Here is a 20,979-nt window from a genome sequence, read left to right as displayed (position 1 = left end):
ACTGAGTGGCGACTACTACTGCCAAGTGGCGACAAAATCCTCTAGCAGGGGCGCCGGTTAGCTCAACTGTTTGAGCAGGCGTCCCATATACTGAGGCTGAAGTTCTTTCATGCAGCTGTCCCCAATTCAGGTCCTGGCTTGGCACCCTTTCCCCCTCTCCCTCTATCCTTATTTCCAGTCAAACAAGGCAACTAGTGCCGAAAACTTTCTTGGAAGAAAAAAAAAAAAAAAAAAAAAGCTCTAGCAGGCGTGTTTACGGAGCAGTGCAAAATACCAACACAAACCCCAAGACCTGAGGAACTTTCTGTTCTTTCTGTTTTGCATCCATGTTACAGCCATGTGCAGTGTAGTGTACACCACCACCTGCTCATGGCTCCACGCAACAGAGTTTATTCTCTGTAAACCTGCTAATGGAAACAGGCCAGACGGTACATTTTCTATGAAACAACATTTCCAAGGGTTTGCTGCAGAGTTGCTTGACATTAGGATGGAGATGCAGCTACTTTCAGCTTTGCAGTGATGTTGTGCTGCCGAACGTTTTGGTGGAAGTTCTGAAACAAACCGTTTGTGCATCTGGATTAAGTGTGTGTCCTAACTGAATAATGATTGAGCGACTGTCTATTTATTTTTTTTTATTATTCTGACACAATCCTAATTCCATAATCACACACTGAGGGAATCTGGGAAGGGTATGGATCTTGGATTCTTTGCCGCAACATCCTATGTCGTAGCTTGACGCACTGTAAACTGAGGCAGCAGAGGAGGAGATATTGAGACTTTGGTGGGTTTTTTTTACTTTGACTTTTTATGTGTGCGTCTTGAAGCTCAAGATCGCGCTTTGTCATTTTTTGATAGTAACCAGGTGGATAAACAACTCTGTCAAGGTTTTTCCAAGTATAGACACTTGTACTAGACAGAGTGCATCTGACTCTGGGATGAATTAGCACTTACCACAGTTTGAAGGGTACCACCATAAATGAGCATTGTGGTACTGAATCATGTTTTGACTGTCACACTTTAGATGAATTAGGCGCTCTTAGAAGTTGAACCAGCTGCAAAGCAAACCAGCACTCAGCTGAAATTCTGTGACACATGTTTGCCCCTGCCTGGTCTATTGGGTAAACAAGTACAGCAATGTTGACACGATCGTGTTTAGTCCTTGTGTGAAAAAGGCAGAAGAAATAGAAGAGGAAGGCCTCAATCCATCTTATTCCAGCACAACAGGCCAGACGGACACAACAGGAGTATTTAGTGTTGGATTTCTTTGGAGTTTTTGAACACAAAGGAAAAGAAGCCTGTTACTTTGTTGTGGTTTTCATTATGTTCTACGTCTGACAGGGTCCATCTTTACTTAAATTACACACCCTCACACATGGCAAAGTTTGTGGTCTTTCCTCAAGCTGACCTCTTTTAGAAATTGGATTTCTTCATCTTTAGCTGTTTCTTAAGCACTTTGTGAAACATTTGTTCATTGAAGGGACTCTAAAGTTACCTTTAAGTCAACCTCATATTACGCAAACACATTCAGCGCTTCCCAACTGCCATGGAGCATCATGAGGAACACAAACAAACACAAAGAGCACCAGAGCAAGTTGACAATTGGGAATTGTGGGTTCTGCGAACTAAGTATGACACTGTACTTGCTAAATGGACTGTCAGCAAAGGTTGTATGAGGGCATAGTAACAGAGACGGAGAGCTAATAGTTTACTAATCCAAGTCAGACGCAGAGATCAGGAGAGCTAATCTGGTGTCAAGCCTAATACGATCACTTAAACAGGAATAGACAGTAGGGCTCAACAGTGGCTTTGGTTCCTGTGTGTGTGCGATGGTAGTATTCACTGGATTGATGGTTTGAGCTAGACTCCTTACAAAAGTGTAAGGAGGGCTGGCAATAGGTAGCAAAACTGCATGACTTCAGGCCCCAAGACTATGAAGGACTCAGTTTTGCTTATAAACACAAATTCCTTCAGTCAAAACCAGTTCAAACTCCTTTGTCCTTCATATATATCCATTCAATGTAGGTTCCAACCATAAACCTCTTTAAATGACCTTGTTTGAGAAAGAAACACAGCAAAAGCTTTCCTTTGCGGAGTTAAGGCGAAATTGGTGTTTTTGTTATAAAATGAATTCCTTCAGTCAAAACAAGTTCTAACTCCTTTGTCCTTTATATCAGTTTTGTAGCTGTGCAAACCTAGTACTGCTCACAAATCATCAAAAAAGACATGACGAACAGTGTGGTAAAAGCTTTAAGATTCAAAATAAGGAAGATGCAGTATGCTGACATTGGTGACAATCGTGATATCAACATAATTATTTTATATCGATATCATGTTGATAAATCACTGATTATAGTTTTGTGTTTTGATCTCAGCTAGTAAAGTGAAACATTATTGAATAAAGTAGAATTTTTGCACATTTTTTAAAGTTCTTTACCTTGTATTTTGAGTACAAGTCAGTTGTCAAAAAGAATGAATTAGTCTGATAGCAGTTTTGTTTTACGTTTCTATTGATATGACAATAATATTGTTATTGTGAATGCCTCTGGCCATGATAACTCAGATGCACGCCACATTCAACCCAAATTCATGACAGAACATGAAGCTATGGTGGTCCAAAGCTCAAAATTTCACAGTTTGACACTAAAAAAGCCTTAAAAATGATACGAAACTATAAACTGTTTTTTTTTTCACTATTAGTTCCTTAAAGACACAAAGTTTACATTTACATTTTCCATTCCAGTTTCCATTCCATTCCACAATATCAAGTCCACTTTGCCCACTTTTAACACTTTGACTCTTCTAAGGTGGAAGGAGTGGGCGACAGAAAGGATTAATGTTTAGACTTCCATGCAACAGTCAAGTTTAATACCCCTCCTGCACAACCTTTTCCACTTTCCCTGACTTGCAAATGATTAGGGTGAGTACTTAAAAATCCATTAGGGTTAGAAAAATATACATGTTAGGGCAATACACATTTTCCTTTTTATGGTCCACTATTCCCATCATGGCACATCAACTCTGATTTAAATAAAAAAAAAAGTCAGATTATACAACCATGGATCATGACACTGCTATGTTTTGGAGAGTTTGACAAATGTACCTATTATACATTTTCTAGGGACTGGATTGGACTGGATGTTTACTTTTGTTCAAGAGCTGTTTTGTCAAATTTTGTCACATTCTGAGAGATAAAAAAACTCGACTTTCTGTCGAGTTTTTTTCTTCATATCAATACGTCCAACGTAAACTGTGCAGACCGAAGTGCAGACTGAGCAGTAAACACCGTAACAGGTGCGGCTATCGCTAGGTGGCTGAACGCATTGATATCAATGGAGGCAAAAATAGCGCCAAGCAATGTGAGGTCTGACTTTTTCCTGCACAATGATTTTGTGATGCAAATGTATTACTCTTTTGAACGCATATTGTTTTCAGAAGCAAGACGCTTTATTTGTTTAGCCCCAGCCAACTAGCCGGACTACCTTCGTCAGCGCCAAAACGAGGCCGGAACTCGGCTCACAGGACGCAGCGGGGGGTAAGTCAATGTTCATAAATGATATTGCTAATATGGGATGTCATACAGCTTCATGTCAAAAGAGGCGAACTATCCCTTTAAAGAGACCAGGAAGCAACTATTTCCTGTGACATAATTACCACACAGCTACAGTACATTTTCAAATGAGCTTTTTTCCAGGTTTTATCTTATGGAGCCTATTTTCCATGACTTATCAGCCAATGATTTATAAGAGGGGATGTCCTTTTTTCAAATGTGGTTAAATTCTGGGTAAGAAATAACTTTTTTCTGTCCAAACACTGCAGATGGCTGAGACTGCCCTTTTTGGACATTTTTGGACATCGGTCAAATATGCGACCTTTAGTGGCTGTTAGCGCAACAGCCTGTTAAGTATAAGTGTCATTAATTAAGATGACAATATTGCAGTACAAATAACCTGTTTTAGCTCGAGCCGAGATCTTTTAGCAACCATATAACAATAACCAAGTATTTTAATAGCCTAAACACAACCAGAAAGTGAGTGAAGAGTTTTGCTGTGAAGTGTTGTCATGTGTTGACGTGTCACCAAACTAAGCAACAAAATGGTACTTTTACTGAATAAACTCAGTGAAGATGTAAAATTGTGGTTTCAGGAGAATGTTTTGTGTTGCTGCTTAAAAAGAAACGTGTTATCGTAACAAAGATCTGAACTGGCGGCCTATTGGGATCAAAGTGCTGCGCTTAATCGCGACATCCATCACCACTCGCACCTTTTTATGAGGACTCTGTGGCTTGTGAAAGGAAACCCTTGAGAGTGATGTTTGCTCTAATGTGGAAACATTCATATTTGTCATGTTTGAGGGAGGGTCCGATACCCTATATAAGTTTTAAATTCTGGAAATCACAATTCCTCCTGCTGCCTGTAGGGCTGCCAGCATACACAGGGACATTTATAATGTTACGAATAAAGACTCATAAGTTTGTTTGGGTGTGATGACATGTTGTCACTTACGGTTCATTGAGCCAAATGCCAAATCTGAGGCTTTAAAACATAATTCCTGCCACGTTAAGATGTTGCACTACTTCCACATCATAGGAAAAGAAGCCACATGACTACGGTCAGGAATCAAATTTCTACTGTGTGTGTTTGGTCTGGTCATCCAAACATTTAAAACTACTAAATAAAACATCTGTACAGTTGAATATTTGTGGAATCCCTTTTTTTCCCTAAAAGCTGGCAGTTTCACAGCCATTCATAATACTCTGAGTCACAAGTGTTTGCTGTAAAAAGAAAGAAAAGAAGCTTTGCAAACACAAATATTCAACTAGCTAGTATTTACCCCCTCCCCACTGACCCCAGCACATTGAATTTTGCTTGCGGTTAGACCTGACATTGAGGCTCTCTCACACAAGTCATCCCATTTCACGCAAATATCACAGAGATCAATTGTACCTATTTTCAAGACAAGTATAATGGTAATACCGTGGTGCACAAGACAGTCATTGGCATGAATTTACTCAGTGTTTTTTTTTTGTATTTTTTAAATGAGCTGCAGAAAAGAAAATAATTATTTTCAAATTTCTCTGACATGTAATAGCAACAGATGGACTGGGGACCTGTCCAGGGTGTAACCTGCCTCTCGCCCAATGATGGCTGGGATAGGCTTGAGATTGTGGACTCTTTATTTTTTTCTCATTACTCATGCAATACTTGTTAGATATAACCATACAACACCATACCAGTCTGGTCTGGCTGACAAACTAAAACTGTGATGTGTTGGTCTAATTTTGTATATTTGCAGTAGTCTGCCAAAGTTCTACTACAGTGAACCTCCAGTAAAAGAAAAGCTGGTTTCCAAAAGTCATAAAGTTTTAAATGACACCAGCCTTGACACAGCCGTTTCTTACAATTACTCTTTTCCAGGTTCAAAATAGCAAGGAAAAAAAAGAAAAAGGTCCATGACAAAATTTGGAGCGCTCGTAATGGTCCAGCCCTTGTTAACACGACCTTCGGCAAGTATCACAGCTTATAAACACATTTTTTCTACCTGTAAATGCATTTAAGTTCCGAGATTCTGGCACGCATTGCTCTTAACTTGGGGAATGGCAAGAGGTTAAACCCTCAGCTTGGCGATTTGAACATTAATCTTTTGTAGAAGCCAGAATTTGCTGGTATTTAATTAAATCCATTCATCATTCCACCAGTAAAACACTCTGTACAGGTTGCAACACAACTCTCCAGACACATACAGTATCTTTGCTCATGGTGTCATAAAAATCATGAGCTCAGTCTTTAAGAACTGTTTCCGAATTGAAGCAGACTTGTGTCCTAGTTCATCTGCAAACTTCTGAGGGGATTTACCTAATTTAACCTAAAAACTCTGCCATCTTGTTATAGCCTTCATCTGTTTTGTTGGCACAAATTATTTGAATGTGATTATTTGGAAAAGATATAAAAAGTAAGTGTTTATAAAGATGAATTGCCTTTCTCAACAAGGATCATGAACAAGTTGAACAGGCTCAGCTGAGGTGTCAGACAAGGTGACAAGACTATTCATGTATTAATGTGAGAAGAAAGAAACAGAATAGTCATTCAGCAATGCAGTAGAAATGTATTAGCTTGTACAATGATTATATCGCAAAATTTAGATGTAAGGACCCATTTTACAACATGCAGTCATGTGAAAGGGAATATTACCTTTATTTCAGTTGTAAGATTTTGTATCGTACATGGACATAATAAAAAAAATTAAAAAAAAACACCTGGTCTTAAAATCTGCTAAATAAACTTTCAGCTGAACAACACATGACATATTACACTGTGTCATTATTAATTGACAGAAAACAAGTGCAAAACTGCAGAAGCAGTGTGTAAAAACCTCATAATTCAGTAGCTTCTTAGAACCACCTTTAGCACCAACAACTTGAAGTAGTCATGATGTCATCAGTCTCTCACATCAATGTGGAGGGATTTTGTCCCACTCTTCTTTACAATGTTGCTCCAGAGACTTGTGGTCATTTTTTTCATGAAAAGCCCGCTTAAGGTTCCACCACTCCATTTCAACCGGGTTGATGTCTGGACTGAGACTGAACCATCTCAACACCTTGACTCTTTTCTTTTTCAGATACTCAGTTGGAAGATTTGCTGCTGTGTTTGGGATCTTTGTCCTGTTGGTGACCCGGCTTCGACCAAGCTTTGGCTGTCAGATAGATTGCCCATTTGACTCAAGAATATTTTGGCATACAGAGAAGTTCATGGTGGACTCAATGACTGCAAGGTCTACAGGTCTTCAAGACATGTCCACATCAGCATCGCTCCACCACTTGACAGATGGTATGAGGCTTTACAAACCTAAGCTGTGCTGCCATGTTCTTTTTAGAGAAAAGAGGCTTTCTCCTGCAACCTGTCAAACAAGCCATACTTGTTCAGTATTTTTCTAATTATAGTGTCGTTAACTGTAACCTTTAAAATGCTAACTAGGGCCGGATGTCTGAGATGTAGCTCTTCGGTTGGATGAAGGTTCAACTGAGGGAAATTAAGTCAGTTTTCTAGCAAATAGGGTAGCCTGATACTATCTCTAGTTCTGTCAGAACCACTCTCGTCAAAACGAGACGAGAAACAGAGATAAATTTCAGAAGCTTATTCTGAATGCATACAATTGTGTTTGGCGGTATGGCTCTGTTCGGAGGAAGTTCCCGACTTTTCCATGAGCTCCATGGAAGCCAAGACAGGGAACAGCAGCATCCTCAGGTGGAGTGCCTTCCATTTGCTGTAAAGGCAACAAATCCCCTAGAACAGAGCAAGCAACAATGAACAACAGTCTGACATTGTTTGGCAATGGAAAGTCGGTGGAGCAGGGGAGGTGGTGGGTGCAAGCAGAAAGCAAAAAAAAAAACCAGTGACAGCAAACCAAGTTTAAATGAAGCGCCCCAAATGCCAGCATCCAATTGCGAGCAGCAGCTGATTACCCATTGAGCGCAGCTGGTTGCGGAGCCATAAGGGTTGGGTCGGCGTCAGCCAATAGGCAAAGGGCGCGTTGACTACGTGGTCTGCCAGAACTAACGCGGTGCTACATTTTCTCTCAGTTATTTACAGAAAGCAAGAGATAAAAATCAACAAACAGTTCCAGCTGAAAATGTTTTAAAAAGTCAAAACCATTTCAAATTGGATGCTGCCAAGCTTTTCAATTCCTTTTACCAGCGCCTACGTTTGTTTCTATGACCGGTGAGGTTGTTAAATCCAAATATGTCAAAGCCATACATCTGGAAGTGTGCCACAAGAAGGAGTCAAGAAACAGTCCAAAAAGTGATATCATTTCATATTACAACAGTCCAGGTTGTGATTAACATGAAACAATTAGTTATGGGTAGAAGCACCAGCAGCATGCTGAATAACTTCCAAAGAAAAATTGGTGTAATCTTCAAGAAAGCTGTGTAATTTACTCTTTTTATGTATCCTGTGGGAGATAAATGTTAGCCATAAATCTTACTCCTTATTCCTGCTCCCCTGCCATATATCGGTCAAATCTAGACACACAGACAATAAATACATATTGTTCTCATTCAGTTTGGCGTACAGTCAGCAGCTTTTAAGAGAAAATAAACATCCAGATATCCACTTTTATACTTCAAACAATCACAGGTGTCAAGTAGAATTTTAGGGTATCTATACTTTACTGGACTAATTATTTTTCAACCAACTTTTTACTTCTACTCCTTACATTTTCACGCAGTTATTTGTACTTTCTACTCCTTACATTTCATTATTTCTTTACATTACTTTTACTTTTATACTTTAAGTAGTTTTGAACTACTTTTATACTTCTACTTGAGTAAAAAGCTTGAGTTGATACTTCAACTTCTACAGAAGCCTTTTAAAACTCTAGTATCTATACTTCTACTTGGGTAATGAATGTGAAATTTTTTTTTTTTTCTTTTTGGGGGGGGGGTGAGGACTGTAGCCTCTGTACATGGGGCGGCTGCTTAACCCACTACGCCACCGACCGCCCCAAATGTGAATACTTTTGACACCTCTGCAAACAATAATTTATTTACTGTATCAAATTGATAGGTTGTACCGGTTATAATTATATGTTAATCCAAAAGTGCATTGCAAACTGAAACTGCAAATACTCTTGGTATTCCTTTGTACTTGTTGCCAATTTCTAGCCTGGGAATTCCCATGCTGCTTTGCACGCAATTTCATTCAATCACAGAACGGGGGGGGGCAGCAAGACGATGACGACGTCTATGCGCGACACCGAAGCTTGTAGAGTGTTAATCCAACATGGCAGCGGACACAACGTTACCGTTCGATGCAGCCTTAGAAAGTGCTTTAAGTAGCTTAGAACGCAAGTTTACTTTTAAAAAAGAGCAACGTCTTCTCATACACAGTAAAGCGTCTTCTTCTTCCTCGTCGAATTTCTGTCGCTCTACATACGTCATCTGGTACAAGTGATACAATTAGCTATGAATCGTGCACAAAACAGCATGGGAAGAACCAGACGCCATTTGATAGACATTCTTGGCGCCCAATAAACGGCTCTAGGCATTCGTAAACCACGCCTCAAATACGAGAAAATGCACACCTAGTTCCCAGACCACCATCTCATCGAGATGTGGACGCGTCAGCCAGGCTAGCCAATTTCTAGAAATACAGAAAAATTTAGCGATTGAAAAGAGAATACTAATCCTACCTGTACACAGGCATTGTAACAGCCCATTTCCTGAGCTTTTATGGGTTTGGCTCTTTGTGACTTTAATCAATATAATGCTTCCCCAAAAGAACTAAAGCAAAAATTTGCTTTCAAGAAATTAAATTATCTCCACGTTTTACACTTCTGAGGACATTTCTTTGAATAGTCCTCAGGTAGGTTGGTGGGTGTGGATCTTTTGGCTTCAGGGTGAATATTAAAGTTAGGATCAGTATTGCGTTAGGGTCTGGGTTAAACCAAATTCAGGGACATGTGTAAGAGATTGGGTTCGTGTGTGGTGAGTTTAAGAATGTGTTTCAGACAGCAGGCAGCAAATTTCACCCTCAGGCTATCTGAACATCTGTCAGGTCAAATATCAAAGGTACTCACATTAGTCCATGCAGATGTCACTTATAGGTATCTCATTCTATGAAGAGAAAATTAAGATGTCTCTCCCAAGTATTTGAGCTGCGATATGGAGCTTTAAATCTGGGGTTACAACTGTGAGGGCTCAGCTACATGAGACGAGAGGAAGAACCACGACAGGTTTTTCCAGCTTTGTCGTGGAGATGAAGTGAGAAAAAGCAAAAGACAGGAAAGTCTGCGGCAAAAACAACTCTTTCCACATTGTGTCTTGGCAAATAGACCAATACGTGTCACAGATTAACAAAAATCAACTCGGATTATCTAAATCTCTACTGAAAAGGGCAGCTTTCAGATAAATCTGACTTGACTGTGCCTGGAGCTTCATAGTTTTAGCTGGGAAACAATAATTGTCTTAATGGCAAAAGGTCCCGGCTCTTAAACTGATATAATCACTAAATTTAATCCAGTGGCAAATTGGATCAGTGTGACTTGTATAACAAATCTAATGTGTAAATGTCCACATCATTGTTTTAACTCAGTTCAACTCAGCACAATTTTATTTATATGGTACCCCATCATAAAGTGAAGTCATCTCAGGTTAATCTTTACAATATCATAAACGAAAACTTTTTAATGTGCTTCCTTCATTTTGCCATGTAATTCCATCTAAATAATGAGTCCGCAGAGAAGACTGGGTATTTTTAAAGGAGGGCTTTAAGTAGGGAGAAGCTAAAACGGAACATTTTAGACAAGATGCGCTGTAGGAATAGTTCAGTGCGAGTCTGATAGCTTTTACGTCACACTAAAACCTGTAAACCTCTGTTATGTAAAACATAAAACAACAATCCAACCCTGCCAATTAGAATTATAGAAACTCCTTGACTAGCAGACTTTAATCTGCCTTAACTAGCTAAAAGCACTTTGTTAAAATTTGTTAAAATCTTTCTTGACCACAACTAGCCACAATGAAATACCATTATGAATTATAAACTTATATTATAATTATAAATTATAACACGACAAATCCAATAAAATCATGCATAAATCAGAAGTCACAGACAGCACTGACAAACTGAAAGAGCACAATGACTTGGGATACTTTGCAGATTGATTCAAAACATGTGAAATCAACTGATAAAATGCAAGAACTACTTTTAAACTACTTTTAAACTTTTATGTTTTAAAATATTTCAAATGGAATCAAGATATTTTCTTATTTGGAGTCAAATGTGATATTTTCCTTGAAAAAGAAATGTTGATATACCTAAAAAGAGGCTTAAAGACTTTTCTTTTTAAGCAAGCCTATTGTGCCGCCACAGGATTTTTATGATGTTGATTTTATCCCTGATTTTAGTTGTACTTTGTAGCACTTTGAGATTTTTGCTAATGAAAAGTGCGTTACAAATTTGATTTATTATTAAAATATGCCATCTGACCCATATTAAGTGATGTCATGACCAGAAACTTCTAAATGTCTGCAGTGCAATAACACAAAGCAATGAAGCCCAGCAAAGAAAAAGTGCTTGTATTTGCAACTGACAGGCACTAATTGTTACACTAAGTGTCTGACATTATGGTGACGAGTCGACGACGCCACAGAGACCGGCCTTTTTACAAAAGGAGAATTATTTTAGCAACGGCCTCTGTAAGCAATAATTTATCCATTTGGATGGGGGCTTGGTCCACTTTGTTTAAGCTAGAAAAGAAGGAGACCTCCTATCAAGGACAAAGAGAAAATAGTGATGGGAGAATGTGTAATCTTTTTTCTGACATCAACCTTTTCAAAACAATACTAACACATCCAAATTAATGTAGGGGATCAAATCACTCCTGAATGTACTGGCTCTACCAGACTCAGCTCCAAAAACAAACTTTTTTCGTCTTTTTTGCGTTTGTTTTAGCTGTTCTTCAATGCGGATGTGATTGCAAAGATTTTTGTGCTGTCTGATTAAATTATGCCTCAAACGTTGAGCCCAGGAAGGGCCACACTGTTTTTCAGACTGGCAAAGGCCTAATTTAAATTTAAGTAAAGAATGCTATAATAGTTTAGGTGAAACTGCGTGCCAGCTTCTGCTACTTTGCTTTTTATTGCCTCAGTGTGGAGAAACTCCTCTTTCTTGTAACACAAATTCATTTTTCAATTATGAATGAAAACAACTGAAACATATTATTAATTATACTGAATCAATGAATGATAATATAGAGCTGCAATGCAGCACCTTGTGTTTATGCGAGTTAATTATGCAAAATGGACTCACAGGGAGCCTCTCAACATTCAACCACCATTCATGTGCTTTTTAGGTTAGTGTTCTCTATTTAACTGTAATTACTTATATTCAAATAAATTAAATACCACTGGTAGCCTATCATAAGTGCCCATTCAACAGTCAGATTCCTTCCAGGTCATAATCATTTTCAGCAGGGTTTTTGGGTTATTTGTTGTTGGAATAAAAAAAAAAAGAAGTGTTTAATGAGGGGTTATTTTCCTGCAGGAAAGCAAGAAACTCGTGTTTTGAATTTTGTTAAAGATCTTGCTTAATTTTCCTCTCCAAATGACATTTGAGGAACATTTGGTGACATTTTGCTTGGCAACATGCTAACAATGTGATATTCCACAGCCAGACTCATCATTTCTTTCTTATTTCTCAGTTCAGTGCTTGTTTGTCCTCTTGAAAAACATCTGCTCAAAAAAAAACATTTGGCTCCAACAGTTTTTGTTTGTTATACCTGAACTTTTTAACTTAACATCCATTCAAACTATTGCAGTCCTGAGGCTGTTAAGTCACAAGTGTAAAGTGAAACATGTCCATGTTGAGTATGTAAACTGGCAGGAGAGGAAAATAAAGAGCGCTGCTCTTCAGGAATGACTTTCTATCTCTGGGATTGTCTGGTTTATCAATTCATATATGGGAAGACATCCGTCAGTCAAATTAGTCTATGCTGTTCAGACTGGAAACTGCTGGTTCGTCACTTCATTTTAAGCTTTACAACTTTAACTGGGATGTGCAAAGTTTGTTTCCATTCCCCAGAGTTCAAATGAAGTGTTTTACAAAACAAGAAAAAAGAAGAACATCTCAAGTGAGTGCATTAACTTTTGGGTGCTTTAATGGAAGTTTTTTCTGTTATTGTCATTTAACTTTTCTGTTGCACATCTTTATAATGCAACTCAACAACGGCAAATGAAATCTGGCTAATGTGTGAAACCTTAATGGGGATGTAGAAAACATAGCACTCTGGGACATGGACCTGGCAGCAATATTTCTATCCCTTGATGGTGATGAACCTTTCCAGTGACTTTAAGCAAGTTTCATGCGAATCATGACCAGACACGTAGAAGCTTGTTAAATGTAATTGGTAATGATAATCCGCAATGCTAAAACATCACCACTGGAGATGAGGTGAATTAAAATTGTACTGCCTTAGAGCCTTAGGTAAATGTTTATCACTTATATGGACATGCATAATAAGTCAAAGTAGCTAACTTGTAAATCGAACAAAAACAGTCACTCACTTAACAGTCTTGATTAGTAACCAGCTTCCCATATGGGTACCATGAGAAAAAAACAGATCCATTAATGCATGTTACTGAACAATAAATAGGTTTATATGGGAATTTGTCCCAGCTGATGGTGTCAGAGATCAGCTGTGTGAGAGTCAGGACATCATCCAGTCACTGAGTCTCCTTTTTAATAAGGAAACGGAGAGAAAGAGAGAGAAAAACAGGCTGGGAGGGGGAGTTGGATGTAAAGACAGACAGAAAAAACGAGAAACATAAAGATCCAGGTGGTGGACATGAGGGAGCTAAAGAAAATCGCTAAGACAGAAAGCTAGATCACTGGATCAAAACGGAGATAAAAAAAAGAGGACGACTGAACTGTCATATGACTGAAGTGCCGGGAAGCCTCACCTTGAAAGATCATGACACAATCTATCTCTGCCCAGCCTCTCTGGGAGTTGTGGGAAAGAAAATAAAAAAGGGAAAGCCAGGAAGCTTTTGGTTACTGGCGCTGCTGAGGATTTAGAACTGTTTGCATCATGGTAAGTGTAAAGGTTACGGGTTAAAGGAATGAAAGTCCTACATGAATGCTGTGGTTTGTATATATGTGTCCACACATGCCTGCACTGTGTTGTTTCAGTTCTACTCAGAGAGAGCTGTCTAAACTACATCCTCACAGTATGTTTTGCTCTAACTAGCCATAAGAATGTGCAATGTATAAACACTCTGCTAAATGTGTAAACCATCTCAGAGCAGACAGGCTCTGAAACTAAAGCCATATAGGATCGAGGGAACAGCTTGGTGCACTGAAAATACCAACACAAGTATGGATAATAAGCTAGGGATGAACTCGACACTTTTCCCTGTCTGAAGTGTATTCACATTAGTTATAGTGCAGTTTTAATTTTAGGAATGTATCTTTATGAGCTTTAATGAACTTGAGTGACTAGAAATCTTATCACACCACGTTATACACTTAACTAACTTGCTACAAAAGGCCCCAGTCATAATTTAGGTACTTGACCCAAATAACCTCACAAACACCACTTTTAACGCAAATCTGATTTTTTTTTTTTTGAAAAGTACTTGAGCCCCACTTGACTTTAATTACAAGACCCTTCAGCGATGTGAAAAGCAGAGACAACGGACAAGAAACATTGCCGAGAGCTTTCAGAGTCGTGGAGTGATGGATGGAGTTTGGAGCCTCCGTTTGTCCTCCTGTAGGTAACAATTCTTTAATGAATTTAGGCTGCCTGATGGCCCACTTTTTGGTTTCTTTCCACTTGGTTTTGTGTGCATTAGCATTCATGCTTGCATCAAACTGAGCAGAAACCAAAAATAAGTCGTAAATCCGCATAAAAGTTTTTATACTTGGCCACGGTGGGAAATTGGGTGCGTTGATAAAAAGGCCACAGTGAAAAAAATGTTGAATTCCCAGATGAATGTCACCTTAATTCATGACATCCTTCATACCCTTGATACATTTAATTTGGCATCTTTTCATTATAGCGCCCTGTGATGCTTTAACCGGCAAACATAACTGTACATGCCATGTAAAAGTTCTCCTGCTCTGTTTTGTAAAGCCTCAGGCCATAAAACAAACAAAAAAGTTTTAAAAAAATAAATAAGTTTTTAGCAAAATTCTTTTCTTTTTCCTTTACTGCCATTAACAGCAGCACATACTTGTGAAAGTGACTATAAAGAGCATTATGTGCCAACTTTTAGAGTTAAGTGAGGACAGTGCCTTTCTTGTTGTGTTTTTTAAGTTAAATAAAGAAAAGTTGATGTTAATGTATCAATGTCCCCAAATTGTAGCTGAAAAAACATTTGATTTGATATACTATCAAATGTTTCCTTTAAATGTATGACTACATATATGTTCGACAGTATTTTCTAAAGAGCACTTAAATGTAAATGTATGGCTTGAAGCTACAATAAAGAATTGTGGAACTGAGGAGAAGGATGAGAAACTCACTGTTCATTGACAATTACAGTAGTTAATGACTATTTCCTCACAAATTTGATCAAATTAGAGAGGAATAATCCATGTCCTAATAATCTCAAATGGAGGACAACAGTATGTGGTACATGAAAAAGATTTACAAGACAATAGACAGGTAGATCTTGTATTACTGAATCATTAGATTACAGAATGCGAAACTGATGTCCATGTTGGTTTGTTTTAGATGCTGAGTTGTAATTGAATTCTCATCGGGGCTCTCTGAGGCTTCTTTATGCACGCACCCTGAATACTCACTTCTGGATAGAGTTTTTACGCTCAAACTGTAAGATTGGCCTCTAAAATCGTATCTCAGTCCATTTCTTTTTCTCTTAACCAAATTTTTAATATATCTGTCCACTGCTAAAAAAAAAAGGGGGAGGGGGACATCAAATTCTTAATGAGGCTCAATATTAAAATGCACCTAATTATCGTAATAATGACTCTTCAAATTCAGATCATAAACATACCGTTGAATCGGTCTAGAAATATCATATTTTGTACCTAAAGAACAGGGTTAGATTTAGCAAGGGATCAGATTTCTGTACAATGTGGTTTGTTAATTAGCAGATCTTGCATTCAGTGGTGGGATTTAAACATGCCCCGTAAGGTCCATCTTCTTTCTTCATATTTTATCTATCAAATTTGATTACTTTTAGCCCACCAAAACTGAATCAAATCAGACAACAACGGATGGGGTTCCCTGAGTCGAACTCAGGTGCTGTTTACACATACCCGGGTATTTTGATAAACGCATATTTTCTAACCTTCGTTTGCAAAAAAAAACTAGGTGCACACAGCCCCGTTTAAAATAAAAAACACGTCTACATTGATCCGCATCAATACGCTATCAAGAGCTGTTGAATTACGCCAAGCCTAAAAGGTGGCAGTGTTAGAACAATGAGAATTCCACACAAGCCAATCAGAAGCCTAATAGAGAACCGCTGACAGGAAGAACTTCCGGATCCTTTTTAAGAAGAAAGTATGGCGCCAGGCTCATGTGTGTGGACTGATAGCGAGACTGAGTTACTTTTACACGTTGAGCTGGACTATAAAACTTCTAAAGCCGTGGAAAATGTCTTTGTTGTTCAATACATTGTATGACTGTAATTTTCAAAATCACACAAGCGAGTATAGCTCTCAACAACAGAAATGCTGCTAGTACCTCCATGCTTGCCAGATAAGTATATTAAACTGGACCACTGTCATGCTGAATTCCAAATAATTCCACAGCTCTCTCCTTGCCTTCTACATCGGACATACCTGGTATTTACTGTTTTACTGGTGATAATTCAACTAATAATCTAACTAAACTAAACTTTTATTTTGGCAGCTGGGATAAGCTCCAGTCCAACCTGCAATCCTGAATAGGATGAAGCAGACATGAAAAATGAATGAATAACTGTATTTATTTAAACAAAGCATACTACTGGACACAGTAGTTGCAATTTTCATTGATTCTGGCAGTTTGCCCCCAGAGCAGCACAGATGCTGTCGTAGAAACGGGCCCATTACATCCTGCAGTTGCCCCAATTAATAAACCATGCATGTGCTTCATTATGTTAAAATGTGATTTTCTACTTTCCGAGGGGAAAATGGTTTGGAGTGATGTGATTCCCCCTGCACGGAGGAACTTGATCTTTTCATGATTCAGCTGTGAAGTTGTCTGTGATCTAATTAAACTGTTATTCTATTTAAAGAACACTCAATTGTACTTTTCTGGAAATGGGGAAATGTAAAGCTGTAAATTTGATTATTTCTAATGGCATGGCATGGGGAGAGGTGGAAAAAAAAAAGTGAAACATCACATGCCGAAGGAGGTTCACCACATCCTACAACTCAGCCACACTGAAAGTGTCATGAAGTCAAGTAAATGCAACTTGCTGACAGTCCAATTTACAAAGAATAAAAACGTATCATTTAGTGAAAATGTGTTTGTTTGGGACATCAGCGCATGATGCAGCTCAAACAACAAACACGACCTGGTGTGCTCTTCATTTTAGAGGTTGGGCTTATGTATCCAGAGATTTTATTGCAGAGGCAAGAGCTCCAAACAAGACATGTGACATTGATCAATCAGTGGTCCTCACTGTCAAAACTCCTGTTTGGATCCATGTATTTTAGTGTTAAACTATTTTACTGTCTAAAATCACAAAAATGTTTTTCCTTTCTCCTTTAATAATTTTATTTTCATCTCATTTTATCTTTAGATGAAGAAAACTCTGACGCTGAAACTTTCTCATTGTTTTCTACACTCCCAAGTCTGTAGGGCTGCAAACCAGCATGTTGCACTTGCCCTCCTTGACACAGCACGGGGGGGGCAAGAGCGACTTTACCTCTGGCCTGTCCAACATAAATCAACAAGAAGCCTGTTTAACAGATCAAGTGAGACTTTAATCATACCATTGCATCTGTTTCTTTGTTTTAACACTCTTAAAGTGACCGGGAGAAGTCGAATAAGTACACTCTCACAACAGAATTCACTCCACAGTCACATATATTTACCCCTGCAAGCGTCAACGCTTCACCAGAGTCATTTTAAACACGATATAGGCCTAAGTAAATATTAAACCATACGACACCTCAGACACTCCGAGACCGTTTCTTTTGAATTCAAGTTTACACTGATCTTGATCTTTGACTTTTGAGGTGTTGGCAGTTGTCGCGGTCGGTACAAACACTTTGATAGCTACGCGGATTCCTTTCTCCTGACACATTTTCGCTGAATTTCTGGAAGATTTAATCCAGCAAATTTACGTCTAGTGTTTTTCTAAACTTTCAACAGATTGATGCGTTTCATGTCTGGCATCTGAAAAGAAAAGAAAAATGTATATATAAAGGAGAAGATTAAAGCACATAAAGAGCTTAGTTGGATAAGAGTGAGCGCACAAACAGGCTGACGCCTTGTGCCAAGAAGCACAACAGGAAGTTTTGAAAGTATCTACTGTACCTTATGTACTTTCCACAAGCTCCGCCTATAATCTGCTGACAGTCCACTCCCCATCATTCTGTCCTCCTGCAGTAAAAAACCAAAGTGAACCTTGTCCAACTGAGCCACTGCAGCTGCACTGCACAAGGGGTGGCATGACATGCACGTAGCTCGCAGCTGTGGCGTCTCTCGCAACGCCCGGGAGGCCATTACAGACTCGAGCCTTGAAAGTAACAAAAGGACACGGGTCCCTGCCTTTCGCCTAATCCGATGGTTCCTGATTTTCCTTTTCGTGCTGTGTGCCTGCATGTCAAGAGAAACCCTGCGTTAAATCCGCCGCCGCAACAGCTGCTCCCACACAGACACACACACTCCAAAAGCAGCAGGGACGCGTCCACCAAAGGCTCAAGACGCCCACTGATGCGCACCATTACGCAAAAGCGGGTACACTGTCCTGCCACGCAACCACACAGCATCACTTCTACTTCATCCACAGCATTGGACCGCACACACGCACAGACACGCAATATGACAGACATGAAATAAAGTAAAGTTATTTCCATCTGCAGCTGTGTTCACAGCCCAAGTGTTCACATTTTTGGAGACGGAGTAGGTAATTCAGTTTTGCGCAGCTGTTATTAGCAAAGTTTGGAAATGTTCACATACAATTTGATCACTTCTTAAGTAATAAAGCACATTCTATGAAGTTTTAAGAGAGTTGAGGGCCTCGTGCGCAAAGGAGATTTCACCCTCTCAAGCTTGGAGTTGAATGCATTCACGACCAATTATGCGCAAGAAGCGAGGAACGCGCTGGAGGGAGTGCTACATTCAATGCATATAGTGTGTCTTTCTTTTGGGAGTCAATGTCTGTGACATATCAACTTTCACACCCACGAAACCGCGCGCCGAGACACAGTTAGCGCGTGGGTATAAATCCAAAGACATAATTTGCACCAAGTCGCTTTCGTGCGCATGTAGCCAGATCGCTTTGGAAAGGAACAGAACTCTCGAGTGTTTGAAAAGAAAAGAAAAAGAAAATCAAGAGTTTAGAATGTTTGAGCCTGGTTTGGAAATGCCCATCCCCTTTGTCTACCTGTGCGTACACAAAGAAAGAGGAGTAAAAAAAAAAAGTGTGTGTGACCATGCTGGTTTGCCCCGAGGGAGCGCACAGTTGTATCTACTAAATCTTAAACTGAATGGGGGGAGTCACAGAATACATAACGCAACTCTGAATTTTTGGAAAAAGTAAATATTCAACCTGCGGAACAATTAGACGCTTCTGTGGTGCCAATTTATGCTCATCTGAAACGTCAAAGCTAAGAACTCAAGTTGCAACTCCGGTTAAAAGCAGCTGACATAAAACATCTCTTAAAGTCAAGCCAAGTCGAACTTGTTGCACAGTTAGTGTCCCCCTCTGCGTCTTTTCTGGCGTCAAATTCCCCAATAACCAAAGAGTCTCTCAGCGACAAAAACCTGGCCCCGCGAAGCACCACACAATAAAATAAAATAAAAAACATAAAAGGGCATTCCTACCGTAATAAAAGTAACCATAGCATCGGCGGGTTAGTATCCAACAGAGTCGACATGAAGGTGATTAATTTTTACTCTGAATCCTTTGGCGAAAACTTCCCACTTGGTGAGGGCTGTCGCCAGCCTGTGCGCCACACTGGATCTGTGTGGAGAAGGTCGGGTGTGCGTAATTCTCTCGCTCCCTCTCTCTCTCTCTCTCTCTCTGGGCAACATAATCTATCTCTTTCTCTTACAGGACAGATGGCTCTTGGCGCAAGTCGCTGCAAAGACCTGCATGCATGCGGCCGCTGTATTTCCAGTGGAGCAAGCCTGCTGACATGAATTAGGACGCCGAATTAGAAGCGTGTATGTGTGCGTTGTGTTTGTGCGTGTCCGATGCAACCATTAGGTCTCTATCAAAAGTTAAGATTGAAACTTCTAGCTCGCCATATTTTAAAAGGGGCTCAAGTCATCCCATAACAAAATAAGCAAAACACTATATATTGATGAAATTAGGCCACGTTTACAATACCAGCCAACTTGTCCAATCCCAGTCAAGATCAGATTTAATAATCACACTCATAATAAATGTCTTGCATCTTCTTTCGAATGTGACTGACCACCACGTGCACCTGATACTTTTTAGCATTTTTAGAGTCAACAGAGAATTTCATATTTCTGGGAACTCTGGCTAGATTAGATGGAGACAGAAGCTTTGGCATCAAATTTATGGATAACATGTTGCCCCAGAAGATGGCAAAAATCCATCCAGCTATTTATAGAAAATTAAGCTGATGTCACTCTTGGTTTGTGTAGATGCCACATTGTATTTCTGCTTGCTCGAGGGGACGTTGGTTGTATGCACCAAGTCTGGATCCTAACCACACGTTAGTGTTTCTACTGTAGGATTATTAATTAGTATTCTTATCAAAAAGCAAATCCTGCATTCAGCAATGTAGATTCAGTTCCTCTGAGTTCCTTCTTCTCTCCCCTTTTCCTTTGGCAGTTCTTTGCTTAACAAAACAAAAACTGACCAGGCAACAGTGGCAGTAGTAACAAGAGACATTAGTTCTCACAAGAGAAGCATGCCCTCCCAGCATGCAACACTGGGTGACAAAGGCTACCTTCATAAAGTATGAAGTATAAAGTATAAAACTTAAAAAGCACAACAAAAGCTTAACGGTTAGCTTTGCTGTTTTATTCATCATATAGGCTATTGAAAAAAAAATCTGATGTGAGCCACATAGACTAAAACTAAAACTTTAGTTATTCTGAAATATGGTAACATAGTATAAAAAAAAACAATGGTACATTTTTCAGCAATTATTTACAGTGTCTGTTATTTCATGAAACATGGCTGAAAGGCAACCTTCCAGATTTTATTTGACATTTTGTACTGAACGTTCGTTGATATTACTCCGCCACCGCTAAGAAAATAGTGCGAGCATGAACGAGCTGCCAAATAAAACACGACAGAAGCAACTTTTCGCAACGAAA

At 39.2% G+C, this 20,979-nt stretch overlaps 1 protein-coding gene across 1 annotated transcript in view; it reads right to left on the bottom strand.

Moving 5' to 3' along the window:
* ntf3 (neurotrophin 3) overlaps positions 1–19,617 on the bottom strand; it is a 47,487-nt gene extending 27,870 nt beyond the window's left edge. Inside the window, exon 1 of the mRNA XM_075472560.1 lies at positions 19,507–19,617. Coding sequence (XP_075328675.1) covers positions 19,507–19,524 — 18 coding nt within the window. The 5' untranslated portion in view covers positions 19,525–19,617. The remainder of the gene's footprint in view (positions 1–19,506) is intronic.
* Between the last annotated feature and the right edge of the window lie 1,362 nt (positions 19,618–20,979).

Source organism: Odontesthes bonariensis, chromosome 8 (genome assembly GCF_027942865.1).
Source record: "Odontesthes bonariensis isolate fOdoBon6 chromosome 8, fOdoBon6.hap1, whole genome shotgun sequence".
In the NCBI taxonomy this organism is placed as follows: Eukaryota; Metazoa; Chordata; class Actinopteri; order Atheriniformes; family Atherinopsidae; genus Odontesthes; species Odontesthes bonariensis.
Note: the sequence above shows the minus strand (reverse complement) of the source record. Positions and strands in the feature narration are given on the sequence as shown.